Source organism: Ziziphus jujuba, chromosome 4 (assembly GCF_031755915.1).
Source record: "Ziziphus jujuba cultivar Dongzao chromosome 4, ASM3175591v1".
NCBI classification, from domain to species: Eukaryota; Viridiplantae; Streptophyta; class Magnoliopsida; order Rosales; family Rhamnaceae; genus Ziziphus; species Ziziphus jujuba.
This window is the reverse complement of record NC_083382.1, coordinates 705,573-729,383: the sequence shown is the minus strand read 5'-3', so window position 1 is coordinate 729,383 and position 23,811 is coordinate 705,573. Positions and strand designations below refer to the sequence as shown.

Sequence of the window (23,811 nt, the reverse complement as noted above, 5' to 3'; positions counted from 1 at the left end):
TTCATGCCTCCTGGTCTCTACACTATTCCTTTCCTTCTTTTGCTGTATTACCATTTCTTTCCTTCATTTTATTATCATTAACACATTCATGCCTCCTGCTCTCCTAGTCTCTATACTATTTCTATTCTTCTTTTTTATATTTTGCTTTTTCTTCTTTTGCTGAATTACTGTTTCTTTCCTTTTCTTACAGTCTTATCTACTGACATATTAATAATATGTTTCATGATTCTTTTTTTTTAAAAAAAAAAAAAAAAAACAAATTGCAAAAGGTTACAATGGTATACTCAAACTGCATTAAAAAGGTTATGTTCTTCATAGAAAAAATAAAATAAAATAAAATAAAAATCACCAACATAGCAAACTAAACATTAAGGATTTCGTTCCAGCTACAACACAAATGTCAAGTCTGGTTTAAATCTGGCAAAAATTGATTCATCTAGAACTCAAAAGTAATCAAGTCAGTGCCTGCCTACCGATCAAGGTTACATAATATCAGAAAACTCAGCCGCAGCATTGCTTGCTTAAAATGAAAGCAGAAATGAAACATGCAGTGTGGATGAAGGACCATGGATGACACTTTATATTCTGACAGAGCTCTATATTTCAAGTCCTTTTCAACTTCTTTCTCATGGAGCATCCCTTAGCATTTCTCAACCGAGCCCCAAGAGTGGCATAAGTTCTCAGCTTCTCAAGGATCCTCCTCTCACTGACTCGAAGCACCAAAGAATGGTACAACTTCCTCTCTCTTACACGACAACACCTTGCCAGTGCTTCAGCATCATCTTTAATCGAATTTGGACCATAAAGACCCTCTCTGATATCTGCAAGCGATAAAAGAGCTTTACAAACATCTTTTGTCAGCAATAAATCCTTGTTCATTTGGGTCATTTTTGAAGTCTCTTTGCACAATATATCACTTTTGTCTAACAGAAGCATGCCCATGGATCCATTAACATTTCCTGCTGTTGATACTGTGATATCCAATTTACAATATGCATCCTCCGGTAACAACATAATGTATAACAAAATCAGCAACTCAATTTGGGGTTCTCCATCAGATGAAATCTCAAAATATTCAGAGTTCTCACTGACACATGCGGAGTAATCCAATCTTCTAAAAAGGGACAGCCTAGCTCTACTATATCGGCTAGAAAACAATGATGAGCTCCACTGAAGCACCAGTTCCAAATCAATATTAACAATGTCAAATGGATTATCTGGCTCTGTAAATCCATATCTGTGAAGCAATGCAGCATTACCCGATGAACCATAAGTATTGAAGACCTGAGGGAATAATAAAAGGATTAAGAACCAAAATAACTGAACCAGTTCCAGAACTATCAATATCAAGATTCAAGACGGTAACCTATATTGAAGTGTTGAAACCAGAAGAGACTATTTTTCAACAAGCATACAAAGTTGACTTACATTAGTTGTTTACATGGGACCCCTAGTAAGCAAGCAAGACTCAACAGTAATCTCAAAGAGTGCACTTTACACACTTGGAGTTTCAATTGTAAAGCAGTAATGGAGGTGATTCCATACATGCTCAGTGCCTAAGAATATTAATGATATAATCATGGCAAACTTACATAAATGTAGTTTAATCCATATATCCTCATCAATTAGTTAAGGCTAATAGCAAATACGCTGCTCTACCTATCAAAATGAATTCAACTGTATGTAAATCCAATACAACCTCCTCTCAGAAGGAAGGCCATGAGATATAAGCCCAAAGTAGATTTACAGGTCTATAACTTGGGTCCTTAAAATAATCATCCAATATCAGAGAGAATCAAATAAAAATAAATAAATAAATAAATTCTCGTCTCTGTTCAAGAAATGATTGTTTGGATTCAACCGGTTAAACCTCACCTCATTTCCAGCTTCAACATCTTTCACCATAATCATCTCCAATGCTGCAGAACCTTCATCCAAAACTGAATGGCACTCCGGCTCATCATCACTACAAGAATTCCTTCCAATGACATCAGTGTCCGATCCAGTATTATCTACAGGAGGAATTAGAGTTGTTGGCTCATCATTAACAGCACTATCAGACTCAATAGTTTTGCTGCAGTGTGCCTCATTGTCTGGTCCAGATTGAGCCTCATCAACTAGTTCAGATTGAGAAGATACAGAGGTGAAATGAACGTCTTCAGCTCCAGTCTTATGATTGAAGCTGGGTAATTAGAAAAGAATGCAATTTATGAAAAGTAGGGAAAAACTTGAGTCAATCAATAAGTAAAGCATGATAGAGATACAATGAGAACTTAAAACATAACCTACAGGTCCGCCAAAGGAACCATTCCAAATCCATGGTAGCTATCAATCTCAAAAGATCTAGAAGCAATGAGGGTTCTGGCAGCAAAGTATTCTTCAACACTGAAAAAGCTGGGGTCAAGCTTAAAGGGCGCTGAATCCAAAAGAGGGAGAATGCTCTCTTTCCAATCTTCAACGATAAGAGCTTTGTCTTCCTTCACAGTCTGCCTACAAGTTAGTGTAAAAGAAACCACGCAAGTAGGAATATCTTCATACCACCACCAACCACTCAATACATCATAATTTGCAAATAAATAGAATCCCCTTAACAAATATTAGCTGCAAAAAATTTTTAAAATAAAAATAAAAAATAAAAAGCATCAAAATCTCACAAAATACATTCATTACCTCAAAACAGTTAAAGAAATCAACATATCAAATCAAAGGCATTGTATGAAATCTTTGATAAAGCAAATGTTTGAAAAAAATATTCACAAATGGATGTTGCATCCACATTAGCTTATAGTTAGCAGGTCCAAAACAAAGCTGGGTCAGTCCCAGACTGCAATAATCATCAACCAGGAAGACCATAATCAACAAAAACCAATAGCAATTCAAGAGGGGTCAATTCAATGACAAAAAAGAAAAGGAAAAAAGGGTACCTTGTGGAGCTCGGTGCCACATAGAAGGGAGTCCACTTCATCCATGGACCAGACCAAGGGCAAGGACTCGTGGTGAGGCAAGAGGTGAAGATAGGAGGCCCAAGAAGAGAGGTGCCGCAAGCTCCTCTCGTACATGATAGCCAGAGCCAGAGCCAGAGAGCCATCCAAAGAGGCGTGTTGGATGAGCTGAGAGGCAGCCGAGGTCCTGATGGTGAGGCAGGAGAGCTTGGGAATCCTGGCGACCAAGTCGCCATTGCGAAGAGAGCATAGAGCTTTGACAGCAAAACCACCACCACCACCACCACCCTGGTAGTGGGGAATCTCAGTGAGGTGGACGGCGTCGCTGCATTCGATCCCTTGCGATGCCATCCACCGCTTGAAAGCCCTCAATCGCCTCCTTCCGCTGCTCATTCTCACTACCACAACAACAACACACACACACACACATTAAAACCAATACAATTCAATACAATACAATACAACACAAAGGCTTGCTACGTTTTTATAGCCCTTTGTTTCTCCCTCTTCATTTTTGGATGATGTATTAAAGTATTCAAAGGGAAGAATTCGAACCTATCATATAACGTATTAATATGTTTTTTCTTTTTTTTTGGGCTAAACGTATTAATATGTTAGGTGTTTGTTTTCTAGTTTCTTTTATTTGCAAAAATAAAATGAAACCCCTCCTCTATTGCAAATTGCAATGGTTGTTGGCCATTTTTGATATTAATCTCCAAATTTCTAATATTTTAATTATTTATTGAGTAATGTATATTAGACACATTCCATATTCAGTTCCTTTATTGAAAGGTTGTAAACCATGCCTCTTTATTTATTGGAGATTATACAGATTTCTAGGCTTTCAATTTTTTTTTTTTTTTTCGGATTCATTGTTGGTTGGAATTTAGAAAATAGAAAGTCGTCCATTCTATAAAATTCTTAAAAAAAAAAAAAAAATTCATTTACAAGAGATTTCTTCCTTCGTTGTTTCACTTATCAAGAATGACTTGTATACGTTGACCACCCAAAAAAAAAAAAAAAAAAGGACTTAACTATATTTTGTTGGTTAAATTGTAGTCAGTCCACAACACAGTGAATTTTCACAACATTTGCCTGTAGTGCTTCAAAAATTCAGTACAAGTAAAGTTTCACATACTTGGAACATGAATAGATCCATATCCATGAACTAAGCTAATTACTCCTACCAGGTACCAACTCCATCGATCATGTAATGTTTGCTTCATTCTTTCAAAGAGGGTCAGACTAGACATATATTTTGTAAATGAACGAGGACTATAAAAGACAAATCAAAGGTTTCCCAGCAAAAATGGATGCTCTTGTTCCTATCACGTTTCATACATAAAAGGTCTGCTAACTATGAATCCCTTCATCCCCTTCCCTCCGTCTTTACAAAGCCTTTCAGTTTCCTACAGCAATACTCTGTCTTGGCACCTGATAAGCGATGAGCTATTTGCTGCAAAGGAAAAAAGATAAATATAAAAATGTTTCCATGTGGACCAAAAAACAACCCAAAAAAAAAAAAAAAAAAAGCATTAAAAGAATTGACTTTCCTAGTCCAAACGAAAAAAAAAAGAAAAAAAAAGAAATCGTGGGTGTATGTTAGAACTACCAAATTAGTATCTTAATCTGTATCTGTTTCAATTTAATGTTTATATCCAATCATTAGCTGCTTTTTGACTAGAGAGAATATGATATCTAACGTAGACAGTAAACCCAATCTGTGCACTACTAAAGGGTTTATTTTGAGAACTATAACAATGTTAGCCTGGCAGTCACTCCTAGTTTATCTCTTAGCCATATGGTAAAGTAATATTAAAACGTTAAAATACCAACCTCAGCAGTTAGCGGAGCACCAAGTGCCTTGGTTTGAAGCCCATTCTCATGCTAACCCACAGAAATATTAATGTTATATATTCGCATGATATGATTCATTTTCAAAGCCCTTAAATCTTGTTTCCTACAGAGAGAGAAATACTCCTAACAAGAACATAAACTACAAACCTCCAAACCTAACGCCTCTTGCGTTTCCTAGCTTTCCAAAGCTTCAGAATGTATGCAACTCCCTCCTTTAGAGTAGCCTTTCTCCCTTCAACAAAGTTCCACAGTTCTGACACCATATACCTTCCACTTGGGTTATATTCATTGATCTCCTTCAAGGCTGTCGTTACAGCGTTGTACACTTCTTCACCCATTTCCTTCTTTAGACCTTTCAGCTTCTCATCTTCATCATCTATAAATTCCTGAAACAGTGCCATCGCAAATGAGAAAACCATATCAGTGCAATGCAACCAAGAATTTAATATGAAACTGGAATAGGTAATTGAAAATTGTTCTCGGATTCGAGGAGAACAAATCCCAATATAGGAAATTGAGCCAATATCTTATATACTCAAGTACGGAGCCGAAAGTAGAATGCAAACTAAAGTACACAGTTTTCTGCATGTAATTGGATGTTAATTGTTTGCTGGAACAATGCCAAATGCATGCATTCGGCATTGATTTCTACATTCATGTAAAACAATCTTTGTGCCAGTACACAAGTTAATATAATTTTCCTTTCGTGCTTGTCTAACAAAGAGATACAGTTTGTAAACAGAACCTAGCCAACCTAGCAGTAAGAAAAACAACACCAAACTTGATAAGATTAACAAAAAGCAAACCTTAGATTTCCCTTCAACCGTTATAACTTTGAAAGGATGCCAGTTTGGGTCTCTAAGATATTCGTCCCATACTGAGCATAGCTCCAAGGCCTTATATCCTGCCTCTTCCTCATCATACTTTCTCTTCACTGCTTCATGGAATGGTTTACTGTCAAGTTCTCCCATTCGCTTAACACCAATAAAAGCACTACTAACTAGTCCTTTAAACACCTGCCAATCAAAAGACGTTATTTTTTCTCAAGCTAGAGGAGCTTGTACTCGGCATATGAAAAGCAGTTCGTAAGAAATTATCTGGTTGGCAAAAGTCAACAGCCGCATAAGAGTATGAACGTATAAACCAGACCTAACATAAAGAACCAAAAAGTTAACATGCCCCAGATGTAATAAGATTCTGAAATATGGTAGTCATAAATTTTTTTCCAGTCCCTCAGCTAGAGAGACATAATTACTTGTCTTCAAATCAGTTGTTACAGTTTGCTTACATCATAAACTTCTTATAATTTACCACTGTTTGGTTCAACCAATCTAATCATTACATGGGGATATGTTCCAACACTCCAGTGAAATCATATAATTGCGACTCAAAATACACAACAAGGTCTCCTAAGTACATCATTTTAAATGATAGACAACCACTGATTGACTGAAATAAAACCAAAGAAACCAAAGAGCCAGCATCAAATTAAAAAGGGAAAACTTACATTAATCAATTCTTTACGAGCTTCCTGCAGCTCATCATTGCTCTTCCTCTCTTGCATAATTAGTGTTTGGTTCAAAGCCATTACAACTTCAAGTTCTTCTTCCTTTGCTCTCAACTCTTTGTTTATTGCACTAATCTTTTTCAGAACTTCTTCATCACCATCTTCTCCCATGTGCCCCATAACATTTAATGTCCCTCTTAGTTGTTCAATTTCCAATTGAAGTGCTTGCTTTGCATCCAGTTTCTTTTCCAGTTCAATTATTCTATTACGAAGCTCTTCTTTTTCATTCTGAGTGAATTGATAACCAAAAAGATTAACTTTGTTTTTTCTGACATCTATAATGAAATTTTGATTGTTATGAAGCGTTCAAAACAAGTAAAAAACCTTCTGATCTTCTGCCAGTTTCATTACGCTTTCATCAGCCTTCTGTTGCTCCAAAGCAGCCAATTGAAGAGAACTATTCCTTATGGCATTCTGAAAGAACAAACAAAATTTTAGGTTTACCTAACATACTTCAGCTGAAAAGATAGCATAGAGTCATGGGTGATGCTTCAGCTGAAAAGACAGCATAGAGTCATGGGTGATGCTGTCCTGGTAAATAAATCTGCACAGTTTACTTTGAAACTTATTATGCTATGTTGAAATTGTACATGATGGTAAACTTTCCACCAAAATTTTTTAGCATGTCAAACCAAATATGTAAGGTATGCACCATCATAAAAAAAGAAGCATGGATAACCATGTTGTGATCTATTGTAAATAGATTACAAATCTATTGCTTAACAATTTACGCTGCACCAAATTATTCTGGTTAGTACTAACAACTCACCTAATTATAGCCAGGGTTAATCTCATGGCATCCATTATATAAAATATTGCTTTCCCCTCATAGAAAACATTAGAGCACTTAGATGTCTATATGTAGGATAACTGACATTTGACATTTGAGGAACATGCTCATACCTCCCCCACACCCCTCCCCACACTGCGCTTTTTTTTCTTCAGTTTATCTCTTTTTCCTTTCTAGAAGAGATTAAGGCATCTAGATGTTCATATTAGGATAATGATATGAAATATGAGAATCTGTGAAGCTTAAAATGCCAGACCTTCTTAATTTCTTCAGCCTGCCTACTACTTTCACTTTCATTCTTTGCCTCGCGCTTCTCCAATTCTCTTCTCCGCAACTCAAGCTCCATCATCTGAGCTTCCAATTGCAGTTTAACTTTTTCATGGTCATTAAATATCTTCTGGAGGTGATCCCTTGCATTCATTTGAATTTTTTGAATCTCTATAATGCAAATGACATATAACGAAATAAAAGTTAATAGCACGTACAATATATCTTTCATAAATATATACACATATACATCAGAAAAAAAGAAAGCATATGGAAATGAAATCTACTTTGCACACTTGTGACTTGGACATTGTACAACCATAAATGGCTTACCAAGAAACCTGATTACCAAACACGTATAACATTGGACATCTTCATCTATATTCCATTCTTGATAAGGAAGCAACATATATAAAACAGACCTTCGTTATGAGCTTGTTGAAGCTTGTTTTTCTCTTCCATTAAATTGTTAAAAGCAATCAAAGTTTCACTATACTTGAGCTCCATCTCCTTCAAATGCATAGTCTTGACCTCAACGAGGTTTGTCAGATTAGATACAAGTTTATTTTGCTTCCTCTCTTCATCACCAGTAATTTCAGAAATGGTTTTAACATCTGCATTCTTCTGTAGGTGATCTCCCACAATGTTGGTCAAATTGTAGTCATCTTCACGAGCAAGCCAAGCATAAAGACCAGATTTTGTATCACTATTGGAATACCAGTCCTTTTTACCATGATGTTCTGCCTCATAAGCCCTCTCAAATGACAAAGCATTGTGTAAGCCAGGCCAGTTTTTGTTAAATTCCACAACAGCAGTTCCTGAGTGACCCCGGTAATTCCATAGAGTTTGAACTCGTATGGGATTAAACCCTCTCGTTTTCAACTCATCTCTCAACTTGGATCCACTTTCTCCAACACATCGCCCATCATTTCCTAGTCTAGTAGGAAGGTTGACCACAATCCCAGTCCAAGGGTACACAAATTTCTCGTCACGATCACAATGAAGAGTGGGATGGTCTTCATCCATAGATTTTGATGGATTATTGGCAGCAGCAGCTAAATCCTTTTCCAAATATTTTGTCAAAGCCAAGTGATTGGCCTTTTCTTGGGCATTTTTCTTTGTTGAAGTACTATGTCCCACCCCAGAAGCATGTTGGAGGAGCTCTTTGAACAGATAGCCTTGCTTTTTCTTATTTGGGCAGTAGGGGCAACTAAAATTCTCATCAGATATTTCCACTTTATGGTTTCCATTCTTTAGCTCTTGATAAGATTTTTCTTCATATTCATCCATTTCACTTTTACCTACATTTATATCGCTTGCTGAGGTCTGGTCCATTAAAGTTCCCTGAAAACATTTCATATATATATATAAATATATATATATAAATCTGTAGCACAAGCTTAGGTGTAAGTGTTTATACATGTATAAAATTTATCTGGAAAGAAGGACGGGAAGAAGAACCAAAACAAAGAGAGATCTGAGGTGTTTAATCCGAAAGCAACTCATATATTCATCCCATTCTTCACTTATTTCAAGTCCTTGATTGTCAGTAGTGTAAAAAATAAATAAATAAATAAATAAAAGACATAATAACGCCCAAATTTTGGCTTGTAATTAAAAGAAAGCCATTCAGTCCATTCAACTCTTAAAAAGAAATCAAAAGATAAAACAACAATATAGCAATCGGAGTAAAACCCTGTCTTTTTTATTTATTTATTTATTTATTTTTACCTCTTTCCTTCAATCCCTAGTGTATATATAAAAACGATGAAGCCTCTCCAAGCAAGCCTTATGACCGGCAGATATCATAATGCAACAAAGGAAAAAAAAAAAAAAAAAAAAAGCCATAAGCCATTATATAAGAACAAACATGAAAATGGAATCAAAGAAATATATAAAACAGTGGAAATTAATGCTGCTGAGCTGAAAAAGTAGAAAGCGTGTTGGACAAGAAAACATGCATGAAAAGGAAGCAGAGAAAAAAGAAGTTTGGACTGTGCAGTGAGCAATTCACCTTGGACCTTGGCCTTTGGAGCCTGGAAAGTGGAAACTTCGAGGCCTGAAGCTCCAGAGCTCTGCTGAGGCCGTCGCCGTCTGGGTTTTGATTCCATTTCCCCATTTCTTTCTTAATATACAAGAATCAAAATAAATAAATAAATAAATAAATTATGTTTGTTTGGGATTCAAAACTAGACGACAAACGAGTACGATGCCACATATTGTGCGTGCGTTCTGTTCTCATGAAAGAATTGGTGGCTTCCACGAGCCCTCCACAGCGCGTGAGATAAAGGAAATAATGAATTTTCTATTTTTCAATTAAAAAAAAAAAGTCATTACAAAATAAAATAAAATAAATGGTTGAATATTGATTGAGCGGAATAAAGAATCAATTTTTTGGGGTTAAATCTATAATCTTGTTATGACGCCAGTATCTTTATTTTTGTGTCTCTTACATTACATTGATATATTCGTTTAAAATTATTTATTATTTAACACTTTTATGAATTTTATTCCGCTTTCAACAAACGAAAACAAACATATTTTCTCCGAATGTAATGGTTTTAATTAAATTAGCCAGAAAACCACTGGCCAAACAATCACAAAGTTTCTTTCTTTGATAGAAGAAGCGTGCATAAAGTTAATTATGGCCATTACGGGTCTGAAAATAGTAACAATGGGCCTAAAAGAAAGCAGGCCCATTGTGAGTTGGGCCGTAGGCGTATATGTCAGCCTATGAAATAGACCCGTAACGGGAAGGTAAATGTAGGAGGCAGCGAGCGGTATGTATGGTACCTCTATTCGCAAATAATAAGAAAAATTGGCAAACTTTGAGCAGAGCAATAGCTTAGAGAGAGAGAGAGAGACCCTAAGGCTAAAACCATTAAGCGCGCACACAGACCCTGAGAGACACCCTCCGGTATGCTCTCTTTCTTCTTTCCAGCTTTCTAGGGTTTATGTTTTTTCTTTTGTTTTTTGTTTTTTGTTTTTTTTTTCTTTTTCAATTCGCTTTTGAAGAGCCTCCTTTTTCCTTTTTTTTTTTTTTTTTAAAAAAAAAAATTCAACCAAATTCCCTTTCTTTTTTGGTTTAAGAAATCTGGTATTTCCATTCCAGTTCTTTATCCTCATTTCCTGCAATGCTGTTCTTGCTTCCCTACAACGACCACTCATAACCAAGAAATTTTGGTTCCGTTGATGTGTTCTCAATGCCTTTGCTTTTTTCTTTTATTCTTTTATTTTTTTATTTTTTTATTTTTTCCTCAGTAACCAAACGTACCCTAGTGCTTCAATTTCTACGGCTTTCATTAGTGCTCGATTTGTGTATTACTTCCTCTTATTTCGTTGTGAATTCTTCTTCCACATATTTTCTCCCCCTTGTTTGATTTTCAAACTTATTTTCTTGAAAAAATTCGGATTTCTTTATTCTTCAGTATATTTTTATTCCTTGTTTGCGTCAAGCCAAATTTATTTATTTATTTATTATTATTTTTTTTTTAACCTATCTGGAGGTTATTATAAATGTAAAAGCTTGTTATTTTTATTCAATTTCATATTATGGAGGATATGTATGGATGCTGTATTTTTGTTAATCCGAATTCCCTTTGGCCACCCCAAATTACATGTTAAAAGCTTCTTATATAAATTACAATTTCAAACTTATTTATATTTTTTTCAATTGGAGCTATAGTTATGTTCCTTTATGATGAGTTCCTTTTTCCTTACTTGTTTTGACATTTATATGGAAACCTTGTAGGGCTCAAATTTTCAATGTCAGTTTTTGCAGGTTTGAAATTATCAAATGCTCCAATCATTAGAGAAATAGGATAATTTTCGTCATTGTGTTGCATACCATTTGGGTTTTATAGTTGTACCATACTTTAGTATGAGTGGTGCGCCTAAAAGATCTCATGAAGAGAGTGGCCATTCCTCCTCTTCAAAATATCCACATGAAGATTCCAGTTCATACCCAAAGTTGTCATCAACAGTTTCCACCGAGTATCACCCACCATATGAGATTAGTCAAGATGCTCGATTGCCAAAAATCCCTCGCACTGATTCTCGTGATGTGGATAGAAGATCTCCTCTGCATTCAGTGTACCGGGTGCCATCATCTTCAAATGATTCACACGTAGATCATGCTTCTGCTTCTGAGACTAGGCTGGAATCAAGAGATTCCAAGGATAGCAGAGATCACCGGTTTGAGAACCGAGATACTAAGACAGAGATTAGGGAGTTATATGGTGAGGTGCGGAGGGAGTCTCAAAATGTGAAGGGTGAAAAGGATGTTAGATATGAGACTAGAGGAGATGATACTAAGGAGACAAAATATGATAGAGAAGGTTATAATGATGCAAAGAGTGATGTTAAGGTGGAAAAGGATGCTTATGGAGTTTCAAGCAGTCACTTGAATTGGAAAGAATCAAAAGAATACCACAGAGGGAAAAGATATCCCGATGCCCCACCTGGAAGTACAGAGCCCTGGATTTCACGCACAAATTCCCAAGGCCATGTTGAGGTTGGAAAGGAAGGCTTAACCACCGAGGAAAGGGATCATGTGGAAGCACATGAGGCTGTTGGGGAAAACAAATTCGATTCAAAAGGGGAGGACAAATTCAAAGAGAAGGATAGGAAAAGGAAAGATGTGAAGCACCGAGATTGGGGAGAAAGAGATAAGGAAAGAGGTGATCGTAGGAGCAGTATGCAAGTAGCTAACAGTGGTAGCGAGTGCAAAGAATCAGCAAAGGAAGAAAGAGATGCAGAGAGGTGGGAGAGAGAGAGGAATGATCCTATAAAAGACAAGGAAAGACTAAAAGAGAGAGAAAGGGACCATACAAAGAGAGACTCATGGAATGGAGTAGACAAAGAGAGCTCACATAATGAGAAGGATTTGGGGGATGGTTCCAACAGAGTGCCTGAGCAGGACAATCAAGCATCAGAGAAGAAACAGAAAGAGTTTGATGGCTGGAAAACTGCTGATAAAGAATCTAGAGATAGGAGGAAAGATAGAGATGGTGACGCTGATGGTGATAGACAAGAAAAGCGAAGCAGGGGGTATGACAAAGAATCGGATGATGGATGTGCAGATGCTGAGGGCCTTCCAGAAAGGGAAAGGGAGGTTCATAATTATGGAGTTCAGCAGCGCAAAAGGATGCAACGGTCTAGGGGTAGCCCACAAGTGGCAAATCGTGAGCCCCGTTTTAAGCCCCGTACTCAAGACAATGAAGGGTGTGTCATACTGCAAACATAATCAGCGTAGTAATCAATTTTGCAATTTAAACAGTTCATACGTGAAAATGTTGTCTGGTTTCTATTTTGTGTCCATAATTAATTTTGAAATTAAGTTTTCTAGATCTAATTCTGGTTTCTTTATCATGTTTCTTGCTTTTAGCTTCTAGTATAAAGAGATACATTCTACCATGTGAATAGGGATATATTATGGGGCATATTGTAATACTGTATGTCAGAGCTTACCGTGTTATAGGTTATAGTATCATATCGTATAAACTCTATAATAACGGTCTAAGGTGGTTGTTTTTCTAATTGAATTTTCAAACTTAAATTTCTTATTTTGTTTGCTTTACTCTTTCTGTCTACCTAGGGGATATAATATCATTTTACTTGTAAGTGCTGGTTTTGGATATTCATCTTGTTTGCTGGAATCATTTTTATTTGTATTTCTTCCTGCTTTTAATGCCGTATTTTCTTGGTGCTTTATTTTGCAGATCACAAGGTGAGGTGTACTTCATTGGTTCCATGGAACTTTTTATGCCAACTGTAGCCAACAGGAACTTGTGCCTTGGCAAAGTGCTACAGCTTTGAACAGATTTATGCATCTTTCTGCTTTACTTACATAATATACATACATACATATTTATATTTATATGTATGCTTGCATGTCTATGTCTATTTATGTGTAAATGTATAAGTGCTTTCTTCTATATATATGCATGTGATAAAGGTTTTTCCTTTTCTTGAAACAAAGCTTTATGGAGAAATTGCAATTTTACTCCGCTGAAAGCGTTATGGAGGAATTCTTTTGTGACTTCAGTGTTACTGTCCTAATATAAAGCCTAAATCTAACTGTGGATCATTATAGAGCCAAAGTGCTTAAGTACTTATAGTTAAGAAGATGTTTGATGCTTATCTAGGGGGAGAAAAGAAGAAAAAAGCAATTTTGTTGCATTTTTACTGTGTGGTTATGCATGATGGCATAATGATGTTTTTCCACGTCAAGAGTTGCTATTTATATATATATATATATATATTTTATTATTATTGAAAACACAATGGTATTGGGTCTTTTAGGTGTTGTGTGGTTTACTTTAAATGTTTCTTTAAACTGCTTGTGACAGGTAAAGCTGAAGTGTCCTCCGTTATTTATAAAGTTGGTGAATGTATGCAAGAATTGATAAAATTGTGGAAGGAATATGAAGCATCACAAGCTGAAAAAAATGGTAAAAGCTCTCATAGTGGTCCTACTCTTGAAATCCGTATACCAGCTGAACATGTTACTGCCACAAATCGCCAAGTAAGATCTGTTTCATGTTTATATGAAGTTGATTGGGTGACGTAGTTGTGTTCTTACATTTTAGCTATTGATACAAGGTCAGATGTGGAAGCACTTAGCTTGAATATCTGGAAATGTTTTTCTGAGAACCTGACATTTTTCCTCAGTTTTTGTTAGGGCTTTATGAAGTTGTACACTTAATGTTGGGTCAATGCTTTTTTGTGTTTGATTGACATTTTGCACAGTTAACATCAAGTCTTTTTTCTTCCTATCTGCTGACATACTGGACATGTTTTATGTAGGAGTTTGGTTGTATAAGTTCTGCTGGGTCAGGTGTCAAGCTTAGCATATTTTGTTCTTTTACTCAGCTATAGCATCACTTCTTTTAATGCACTTTTTATTGATTTTTGTCATGTTTCTTGTCCTTGTTCTTGTTATTCTTTTTCTTTTCTTTATTTTTGCCCTCATATACTCCCTCTTTTAATGAATTTGTGGCTTGTATGCTTTGTGTTAAGATCTTGTTTGGATATCCTGTATGACAGAAATGAGGTAGGAAGTGCAATGATGGTATAATGATGAATGGATTAATTACAAAAAGAAAAAATAACCATTCTCTACAGGAGTGTGGGAACCTTTTTAACAAAATAACAAAACTATAATCTGTTTAGATCCTTTTTCTGATGAAAGTGTGATGTTTGAATAAAATAAATGAACTGGATGAAGTTGGTAGATTATTTAGAACTTAGGAAGATGGTCAGGGTAAGGGTTTGAGTTACCCATTGAAGTGCAGAACAAAAGGTTGCACGATGGAAGCTGTAGTATTTATCGAGGAAGAGTTTTGTGTTGATTAAGAGAGTGCTATTCAGTCTCTTAACCTTTGTTTAAAGTAGAGTTAACATGATCAAAGACATTTAGCAATATCTTATAGTTTGAGACATCCTAGATAAGTGCAAAATTTGTAAAATATCATATAAATAAATAGTTTTCATTAGTGTTAGTGTACATTATTGGATAGCAACATGAATATTTGCTCTTTTTATTCATGTAACTTCTGCTGAACTCTGCCATTCCTGCAGGTTAGAGGTGGCCAATTATGGGGGACAGATATATATACGGATGACTCAGATCTTGTTGCTGGTATGTGGTATTATAATAGTTATCTAGTTAGTAGTATTTACTTGGTCTTAGGGGTGGACACAAGCTGGTATTAATGTTATGTTTATTGCACTGCAGTTCTCATGCATACTGGCTATTGCCGCCCTACAGCTTCCCCTCCTCCTCCTGCTATCCAGGAGTTACGTGCTACTATCCGAGTGTTACCTCCACAAGATTGTAAGGACTGTTTGACTACTTATTGTAACTTGTTTTATTGTTACTATAATTTTCTAGTATGTGTTTGGGTAGCAGATGACAAAGTATTTGCTATTTGGTAGTGATCGCGTGATTACTTTCTTTTTGGATTTGAATGGAGATAATGGATTTCAATTCTACATCTATCCTCTCCATTTATTTTTGTATGTTGGTCTACTTTTGTTACTAATATGTAGTTCATTTTTCATTACTTGAAAGAGAGGGAAAATCGAAGAAAGTTTGGCAATTCAATAACTTGTAAATTTTTGTTATTGACCATACATTTGTATGCCTTATCTGTTTAATCTTAATTTTATTATCTGTATTAGGTTACGTTTCTACTCTAAGAAACAATGTTCGTTCTCGTGCTTGGGGAGCTGCAATTGGTTGTAGTTATCGTGTTGAGCGGTGCTGCATTGTAAAGGTTTTATCAGTTTATATTTTTATTCATCATTTCTCCATGTGGTATTCGAATTTTTAATGCATAATTGGAGCTGTTTAAACAGTTATGCACCTGCAATTTTGGACTTGTTACATTTCATCCATCTCCCGAAGCATGCAAGTATCTAAAGTCCAGACTGTGCATTTGCAAACTTATTGTAGCATCTGATCTTGATGCTTTTTTCCTATCTTTTGGTTTCATTTTCAGAAAGGAGGTGGAACCATTGATCTAGAGCCTTGTCTTACACATACATCTACAGTGGAACCTACTCTTGCTCCTGTGGCTGTTGAGAGGACTATGACCACAAGAGCTGCTGCTTCGGTATTGTCTGGATCTCTTTTAGACTGAAATTTGCTATATGAAAGTTTTTATCTTTTTTATTATATTTAGTTTTTGGATTTATTGTGTTAATTTTTTCATCAATCCCTATATTTGCTCCCCCCTTTTTTTTCCATTTTTTATTATTCTTCGTGACACTACTGTAACAATCGTTCATTTTGTGTAATTTCACCTTATTGAATGAACACCGACATGTTTCCATATATATGAACTTAAATGATGGGTTTCATTCTTCAGAATGCTTTACGGCAACAAAGATTTGTACGAGAAGTTACAATACAGTACAACCTCTGCAATGAGCCTTGGTACATTATGAATCTTGTCTTGATAATATTTTTATAATGATCTTTCCAAATGTGCATAAGCAGAGTTGTTTAATATTGTCTTATTATACTCATCAGTTTCAATGCTCTCAATTTGTTCAGGATCAAGTACAGTATAAGCATAGTTGCTGACAAGGGTCTCAAGAAACCCTTATATACATCTGCACGCTTGAAAAAGGGTGAAGTATTGTATTTAGAAACACATTCGTGCAGGTATTAGTCGTATCCAGCTTGAGTGATCTGTATATACCCTTTCTTCTTCTTCTCCTTTCTTTTTTTTTTTTTTTTTTTTTTTCCGTGTTCTTTTCTTCTTGTCTAAAAATGAGGTGCTCTAACCTGTCAAGAGGTGGCATCAGCAAAAGGTCTTTATGAATTTTAAACCTGTGGTTGTCTTCCTAATCCCTCCTTTTTTGGGATATGTGCATATATATGTGTGATTGTTGAAGTTTGATTTTCTATTTGTGTAATCTGTTCTCTTATCCCTCGACAATCATCTGAAGGTATGAGCTCTGCTTTACTGGAGAGAAGATGGTCAAAGCTACACAATCTTCTCAGGCACATGAAGCAGAAACGGAGAAGTCTCAAAATCATCATTCACATTCCACAAATGGTGATAGAATTGAATGTGACAATGTGGTAATCGATGCATTCCGATGGTCTCGTTGTAAGAGGCCCCTTCCCCAGAAAGTCATGCGTTCCATTGGGATCCCATTGCCCCTTGAGCATGTGGAGGTACTGACTTATTGATTTCCTTCTTTGACTTGCTTGCATAGTTAGCAGCATAAGGATTAAACTGGAAGAGTTTATGTGGAAGAGCTCTAAGGCTGTCCATTTTAGTAAAAGCTGTATTTTTTTTTTTTTTTTTTGAGTTTGTGAACTCAATTTTAAACTAAAGTAGCTCATAAAATTTTATTGGGGGTGTTTGTGATTAGGTGCTGGAGGAGAACCTTGACTGGGAAGATGTACAGTGGTCGCAAACTGGTGTTTGGGTTGCTGGAAAGGAATATACGTTAGCACGGGTTCATTTTCTATCCATGAATTAGCCAAAAGTTATACATGGTTTTATCTTTATTTCATTTTTATTTTTCTTCACATGTATTTAGTAGAACTTGATGTCCTGATTTCTAATTGGGGCGTATGTGTATACTGATTCAATGTAAGGGAATAAAGGATATGTATTTCATAAAATGGTGTAGGTTTTAATGATTTGCATTTGCAGGAAGAGCCCTTGGACATGGAGTTATGAGCACCGCTTCATGTTACCGAGTTTTTTCAATTCATCAAATCGTTTCCAATTTTAAGAAAAAGGAAGATACTATTATTTCTAGAATTTTTAACACCCAATTTGTTTAAGGAATCAACATTTTCTTTTAACTTTTCGAATTATAAGAGGTTTGTAGTATTTGTTCGAAATAAATATGTTTAATTTGACGTCTAAACTACTTTTGTGTTGTACCATTTAATTTTAAAACCTTGAATTGTTATTGGTTTACTGCAAACTATTATTATTATTATTATTTTTAAGCATATTACTTTATGGGGTACGTCTCCAACACAAAATAAAGGTGAAAAAAATTGAGTAAAACTCCAAAAATTAAAGCAATGTTGGAATTAGTTATTTGGTAGGTACATGTATAATAAAATAATTATGTAATAAAGGTTTTACTTATAATAATCAATAATCAATTACTGTTATTACTATATGATGCTTAAGACCTCTGACTTGTCAGGGTTATGAGTTATTTAAAACAAAGGTAGTCGGCTATGAGGACAGTTTGAAAATCTGAAAGGAAGGCAAACAAACTCATAAACTCAAACAAAAACCAAAAAAAAGAAAAAGAAAGGGGTTGAGCAATGAAGAAGTCTGAAGTTCAAATCCAACACCAAGTCAATTGATCCCTAAATGAAGCAAGTTAGAATGCCTTAAGACCCTCAGCCTCTACCATTTATTGAATAATAAAATGAAAGCTGACTGGTTGTTGGTTGCTTCCACCACACCAATGCATCAGATTATCACTCCTATCTGGAAAGTGAGTGATTGCGATTGGGAATTTGGGATTGCTTACCCACCCTACGCCCACACGGGCTCTAAGTACACCTTGACATCGCCGCATGGCATGCCAGTTGGTCCCGCTCTTTCAGGCCACCAAACCAGTTCCACACCTTTCCTTGCCAAACCACTCGTTGATGCCATACCTGGAATGTCAGTCCAAACCATCAAGCCCGGAGCTTAGAAGAGAGGGAACGAAGGAAGACAGATGGGACAAAAACAAGATCGACAGTGGTGGGCATGGGTGACTAAAGTCTGGGTTTAGATTTATGCATAAAAATTTAAAATATGTCAAATCTACATCAGAAAGCGATGCTAGTTTTCTAACAGGTACCAAATGACGAGAAAATAATAGTTGCATCCCCCATAATATTGCGATTATAAAAGTTAATTTGATTACCCAAAAAAAAAAATAAAAATTATAAAAGTAAATTTAGCTGTATGTTAACCAGATAACAAGCATTTATAAATGAAATATCTATTGGAATTGATTTAGTGTTTGTGTGCAGAGACAAGTTATTTGAATAGCATTGAACGAAGCTAGGCCCCAAAAATCAACTTTGTTCCATTTTTAGTTCGGCATTTATTTTTGTAAACCCCATCATCAGGCCACAGTTGCTTTCTCTTATAAGTTAGTACAAATCCTTATCCTACAATTTTACCACTAAATAAACGCTGGTCAGTCACCAATGTGAAATACTGCATCAGTTCGATGGGTTCAAAACTTCACATTAACCATGACAAATGAAAAGCAGGGTCATATTGTATATGGCTTTTCTTCTATCTATGGCCAAGCCTTCCCACCAAGTCTCCACCTAATAAACTGAAAACAGTAGGGCTGGATCCATCATCCAGCCCCAGTACTCCTCTTTGTTAAATCTTTTGATCCATCTACCTTGTAATGAAAAGGGTCTTACCATGAATGAGGTATCTCCACATAAAGATCGAAGCAGGGTAGTTTGATGGATACATGGTTTGGAACTCCATCGAACAATCAAGAGCAACCAGCTATGTATGCTTCTCAAACCATCTTTCCAACAAAATAATATGTCCTAACCCAACAGGCATCAATGAAAGTTCTACTTGTGTGGCAGCATCTTCCAGTGCTTTATTGTCTGAAAAGAGGAGCATTTTAATGAGCAATATTTTTTCAGGAGAAAAAGATTTTATCTGTCTTAGTTCTAGCACCCATTCATAGGGCCAGTATTCAACATGACAGATAATGAGTTATCTTAAATAGATCAACTGACTTGCAGCGTAGCAGCAACAGCAGTACAACACATGACAAGAACATCATCTTTCTTTCCTTTTGTCTGTAACAGTTAGACCCACGTATTATACACAACATACAGGCAACAAGAAACACAATGCAAGGTTAGATTGAAATAATAACTGAATAAAGATGAATACCAGCAAAAAGTGTTGAGAAGAAGATAGTAGATTAAATGAAATATATATATATATATATATATATATATATATATATATATATATATACGGATATAGAAAGTGATAAGTCAACGTTTTCAGTCCAACAAGGATATCACAAGGCCTTGCCCATTAAATCCAGTATCCACAAACTTGTAAGCCATCACAAAATTTTTCAAAGGACGCACCATTGATTGATTCTGCTGCTGCAAACACTCACCACTCTTCCCATTTATTTATGAAGTCATCCCACATTGCCGCTGCAATTGAATCTCTCATTGAGAAGGCAACTTGTTCTTGCACTGTAGAAACCAAGTGGATATCAGGCTGTTCATCAAGATCAGGCAATTCATCTACTGTCATCCCTTCCATGCTAGAAAACAACCAATCCTTTTCTTCCTCATAGCGGATGTAATTATGTATAACACATGCAGCGATAACTATATCCCTTTGAATGTGAAAGGCATATTGAGGAGCAAGTTTGAGAATAGGAAACCGAGTCTTTAACACATGAAAAGACTTCTGGATGACATTCCTTAGAGATGAATGCCTATGATTAAATAGCTCCTTTGCATTTCTGGGTAGCTGATTGGCACCTCTATATTCATGAAGGTGATACCGCACTCCTTGATATGGAGCAAGAAATCCTTCCATATTTGAGTATCCCGTGTCAACAAGATAATATTTGCCTAAAAGATAGTGTTATTGACAATAAGCTTGGATGTAAAATATTAAAGATGTGTTAATATTAAAACGCCAAGATTCAAATACTGTATATCTGCCCAAACCTTCTGGAATCTGTGGGAAATTTTGATCAGGATCATCGAGGACCGCCCTTAATACACGTGAATCAGCAGCTGAACCTTCCCAACCAGGATAAATAAATATAAACTTTAGGTCGAATGTGCAAGCTGCCAACACATTTTGTGAGAGGACACCATTCCGGTTACGGAAACGGGATTGATCTTTAGCTGGGAGATGGGCAGGAATGTGCATTCCATCAATAACCCCAATGCAATCCTGATGAAAATAAGTAAAAGAGTGAATGGTATATTACAGAATAAGAAATGAGAAAAATAAATGTTTAGATACAAACCTGAAAATATGGATAAAACCTGTGATTTTTAAGGATTTCTTGATGGGTAGTGAAGGGTGGTGGTTGTAAGAATTCACGTGACAATGACTTGATTGCCTTCAACACATTATTGAAATGCCGGCTAATGGTTTCACCCGAGTGTTGAAACCGTTCTTGAATTACTCTATTGCGCTCATTATGGCCAACAATATTCAGAAAAATAGCCAGTTGCTCCTCTATCATAACACCAGCAGTATCACGTAGCATGCCTCTTTGACGAAGAATGTCACTCAACTTGTGAAAAACATGTTTATCCATCCGAAACATCTCTCGACAGAGTTCATCATGACCATTAAGTACCTCAGTCATGAACCCACATCCTCCACGAGGTGACAAACTATGAACAGGTTGCCTAGTTATACTTTTATAGTAATAGTACCCAGCAGCTGCTGCAATTAATTCCATCTCATCCAATTCTAAGTCGAAATCATCCAAGCCAGCTGACATATCTGTAGAAATAAATTTAAGATACTGTACAGAATAGATCATTCTTGAGTGATATACACATTCAATCGCTCCCTGAAATCATTTCAACATCTAAGGGTCTTTGATTGAAATAATAGTAAACCAACAAAAAAAAGTTAAATCTGCTAGCAGTCATTTGAATTATCAAACAAAAAATGACATAGTTACCGACCATAATGCCATACTATTTACAATATTAGAGCTTTTTGAGTCTATTTGAACATACAGCCATGAATATTTTGCTAGCTAAAAAAAAATCCCTGTATTCAAGTAGAAGAAGCACTAGACTTTCCCTGCAACCAGAGTAACCGTTTTTCATTTTTTAGGGATATGAATGTTTCTCTGGAATTGGGATTCTCAAATAAATCCAAAGCAAAAAAGTAGGTTTGCTGATCAACACCTTGCATCTCATCCAAAACCTTTATGCATTTGCTTATGGAAAACCGATCCTCATTCTTCATAATTGCCGCTGCCCTCATTTTTGAAGCAGCAGCAATTTCTAGCATGGCGTCTACTATAGCATCACCTGTAGCCTTGCGGCTTCTCTTCCGACGACCTGAACTAGATGGCATTCCAGACTGACGCTTCTTTCCATCTAGTGTGTTAACATCATCTCCGGAGCCAGAAGAAGCATCCTCATCCACAAAAGTCATGGGTGCACTAGGATCGACAGACATGCTTCAACACTTGATAATCGACAACAGAGAATTTTCCGATTCCAACTGTCCTCAAACCAAAATGAAAAATTAAACCACAACGGTTCCATTTTCTATCAAAAAAGAACGTTCCTTGTTGACTATAGAGAAAGCACCAGAAAGAAAAATGAAAGGAAAAGCAGGAACAATATGGAATGAAAAGGAGATTAAAATAGCCAAAAAGCCGTAATAATTATAATATAAATTCAACAGCTTCAAAAATCACTGAGATTGAAGATAAAATTTCAAATAACAGAGCTGTCACTTTCACAAAAGTACTTAACTGTTAAATAATTTAGTTTTACCCATGAATCAATCAAATTCAATTATGCAAATATTAAAAAAGTTTGTAGACAGCAAAATAGGAAAGTATAGATGAGTAATTTGGCCACATACGATGCTGGAATATCAGAAATCAACATCACCAAATGGCCTTTGCAATCATAAGGATTAAGTAGCCACAAAATATGCCACTTGCTATTCCGATAACGAAATTCATGTCTTAGAATACTATATAATAGCTGAGCAGAGTTGAACCACGTTCAAAGTGCGATATAAGATATTTATAAATATTTTTCAACCGCAACATAATTTCTCTTCCCAATTGGTTAGCACAAAATCCCTCAATGTGGTTTCCAGGGATTCAATTATGTATTCCGTCATTCAATTAGGTAAATTTGATGGTCAATCGAAACAAACTTACACCTTAAACCCCAAGCGCCGCAAGGAAAAGAAAAGCTATTAATTAATAAGTAGAGAAGGGTGAAAATTAAAAATCCAAGTTATTATTAGCATTCTTTTATACAAGCATTGATACTAAAATTGTAATAAAACAAAACAGCTATATAGGAATTAACATAATAAGCAAAGATAAGCGACCAACTAAAACTCATATTCCACAAATAGCCTCGATGCATAGTCGAGAAAGTTCAACCACAGTGAAAATTCAAGCTTAAATACCATGATATGGTGATGAACTGAACACTCACAACCTAAATCAGCGACAAGTTAACCTAAACGGAAAAAATGCATAAATAAAAATTAATTTTAATTTAAAAAAGAAAAAGAAAAAAAGGAAATCAGGAAGGAGAACTGTTAGTGTTGAGTAGAATTTGGTTGGGTATAAATGAATGTATAATGTAATTGAAGCCAGTGAGACAAGTCAAAAGAGAATAAAGAGGAAAAGAATAAGTTTTTAAAGAGTGATCGAAGGACGGTGTTACTCGGAAGCAGTGAAACAAAATCATAGAAAATAATTTAGTGGTGTTTGGGGATTGGGAAAATTGAGAGAAAATGATGGGAGTTAATTACCGGAAGAGAAGAAGATTTCCGCAAAGCCAAGCCAAGCGTCACCTCGCCTCGCAACCCTAATAATAAGAAAGAAAGAAGAATTCAACAACATAAAAACCACTTCAAATTCTACTTCCACTTGTTCTACTACCACCACTACCACTGCTCTCCTTCTCCCTCACGTTTTTCATTTTCCGCTTTGGATTTTAGGAATGACAACTACCCTTCGCGGGAACGCCATCAATTGTTTTTTTTTCTTTTTCCAACGCTGTTTACATACCGTGCCATACCTAATTTATATTTACCCCAAAACAAAAACAAAAAAATAATAATAATAATAATTACTATAGCTAATTTTATTATTAT

At 35.8% G+C, this 23,811-nt stretch overlaps 4 protein-coding genes across 17 annotated transcripts; 1 reads left to right on the top strand and 3 right to left on the bottom strand.

The window, feature by feature from the left end:
* Nucleotides 1–268: 268 nt before the first annotated feature.
* On the bottom strand, nt 269–3,535 carry LOC107404330 (ribosomal lysine N-methyltransferase 3). 3 transcript variants are annotated; one of them, XM_016011278.4, is made up of 4 exons: nt 2,925–3,535; nt 2,290–2,477; nt 1,876–2,182; nt 269–1,284 (listed from the first exon to the last, which is right to left on the bottom strand). In XM_016011278.4, the coding sequence occupies exons 1-4, from the start codon at nt 3,333–3,335 to the stop codon at nt 604–606; spliced, it is 1,587 nt and encodes a 528-aa protein (XP_015866764.2). In that variant the 5' UTR covers nt 3,336–3,535; the 3' UTR covers nt 269–603. The 3 variants fall into 3 exon arrangements, with proteins under 3 accessions (XP_015866764.2, XP_015866763.2, XP_024924375.2); XM_016011277.4 differs by having other exon boundaries at nt 2,290–2,486; nt 2,925–3,534; XM_025068607.3 differs by having other exon boundaries at nt 2,290–2,490; nt 2,925–3,321.
* A 486-nt stretch (nt 3,536–4,021) lies between these two features.
* Nucleotides 4,022–9,572, bottom strand: LOC107405669 (protein INVOLVED IN DE NOVO 2). 4 transcript variants are annotated; one of them, XR_007240046.2, is made up of 9 exons: nt 9,438–9,572; nt 7,846–8,767; nt 7,413–7,594; nt 6,691–6,780; nt 6,307–6,594; nt 5,606–5,815; nt 4,947–5,185; nt 4,779–4,829; nt 4,022–4,398 (listed from the first exon to the last, which is right to left on the bottom strand). XR_007240046.2 is itself a non-coding variant. In XM_016012755.4 (8 exons), exons 1-7 carry the CDS (start codon nt 9,540–9,542, stop codon nt 4,955–4,957), a joined length of 2,028 nt encoding a protein of 675 aa, XP_015868241.2. In that variant the 5' UTR covers nt 9,543–9,572; the 3' UTR covers nt 4,022–4,398; nt 4,947–4,954. The 4 variants fall into 4 exon arrangements, 1 of the variants encoding a protein (XP_015868241.2); XR_007240047.2 differs by adding an exon at nt 9,155–9,211 and having other exon boundaries at nt 4,779–5,185; nt 9,438–9,561; XR_003054235.3 differs by having other exon boundaries at nt 4,779–5,185.
* Nucleotides 9,573–10,179: 607 nt separating this feature from the next.
* LOC107405682 (uncharacterized) lies at nt 10,180–17,570 on the top strand. Its single transcript, XM_016012771.4, has 12 exons — nt 10,180–10,340; nt 11,196–12,646; nt 13,144–13,151; nt 13,774–13,949; nt 15,005–15,065; nt 15,162–15,260; nt 15,608–15,702; nt 15,928–16,041; nt 16,297–16,364; nt 16,485–16,595; nt 16,883–17,114; nt 17,315–17,570. The coding sequence occupies exons 2-12, from the start codon at nt 11,304–11,306 to the stop codon at nt 17,423–17,425; spliced, it is 2,418 nt and encodes an 805-aa protein (XP_015868257.2). The 5' UTR covers nt 10,180–10,340; nt 11,196–11,303; the 3' UTR covers nt 17,426–17,570.
* Nucleotides 17,571–18,020: 450 nt separating this feature from the next.
* Nucleotides 18,021–23,734, bottom strand: LOC107404324 (uncharacterized). Of its 9 annotated transcripts, none has more exons than XR_009638621.1 (8): nt 23,467–23,730; nt 21,861–22,182; nt 20,957–21,444; nt 20,649–20,880; nt 19,843–20,549; nt 19,683–19,745; nt 19,350–19,547; nt 18,021–18,578 (listed from the first exon to the last, which is right to left on the bottom strand). XR_009638621.1 is itself a non-coding variant. In XM_048471117.2 (6 exons), coding segments are annotated over exons 2-6 (1,467 nt in total). In that variant the 5' UTR covers nt 22,138–22,182; nt 23,467–23,731; the 3' UTR covers nt 18,895–19,546. The 9 variants fall into 9 exon arrangements, 2 of the variants coding, with proteins under 2 accessions (XP_048327074.1, XP_024924374.1); XR_007240032.2 differs by lacking the exon at nt 18,021–18,578 and adding an exon at nt 23,116–23,168 and having other exon boundaries at nt 18,895–19,547; nt 23,467–23,732; XR_007240033.2 differs by lacking the exon at nt 18,021–18,578 and having other exon boundaries at nt 18,895–19,547; nt 20,081–20,549; nt 23,467–23,731.
* Nucleotides 23,735–23,811: the final 77 nt, after the last annotated feature.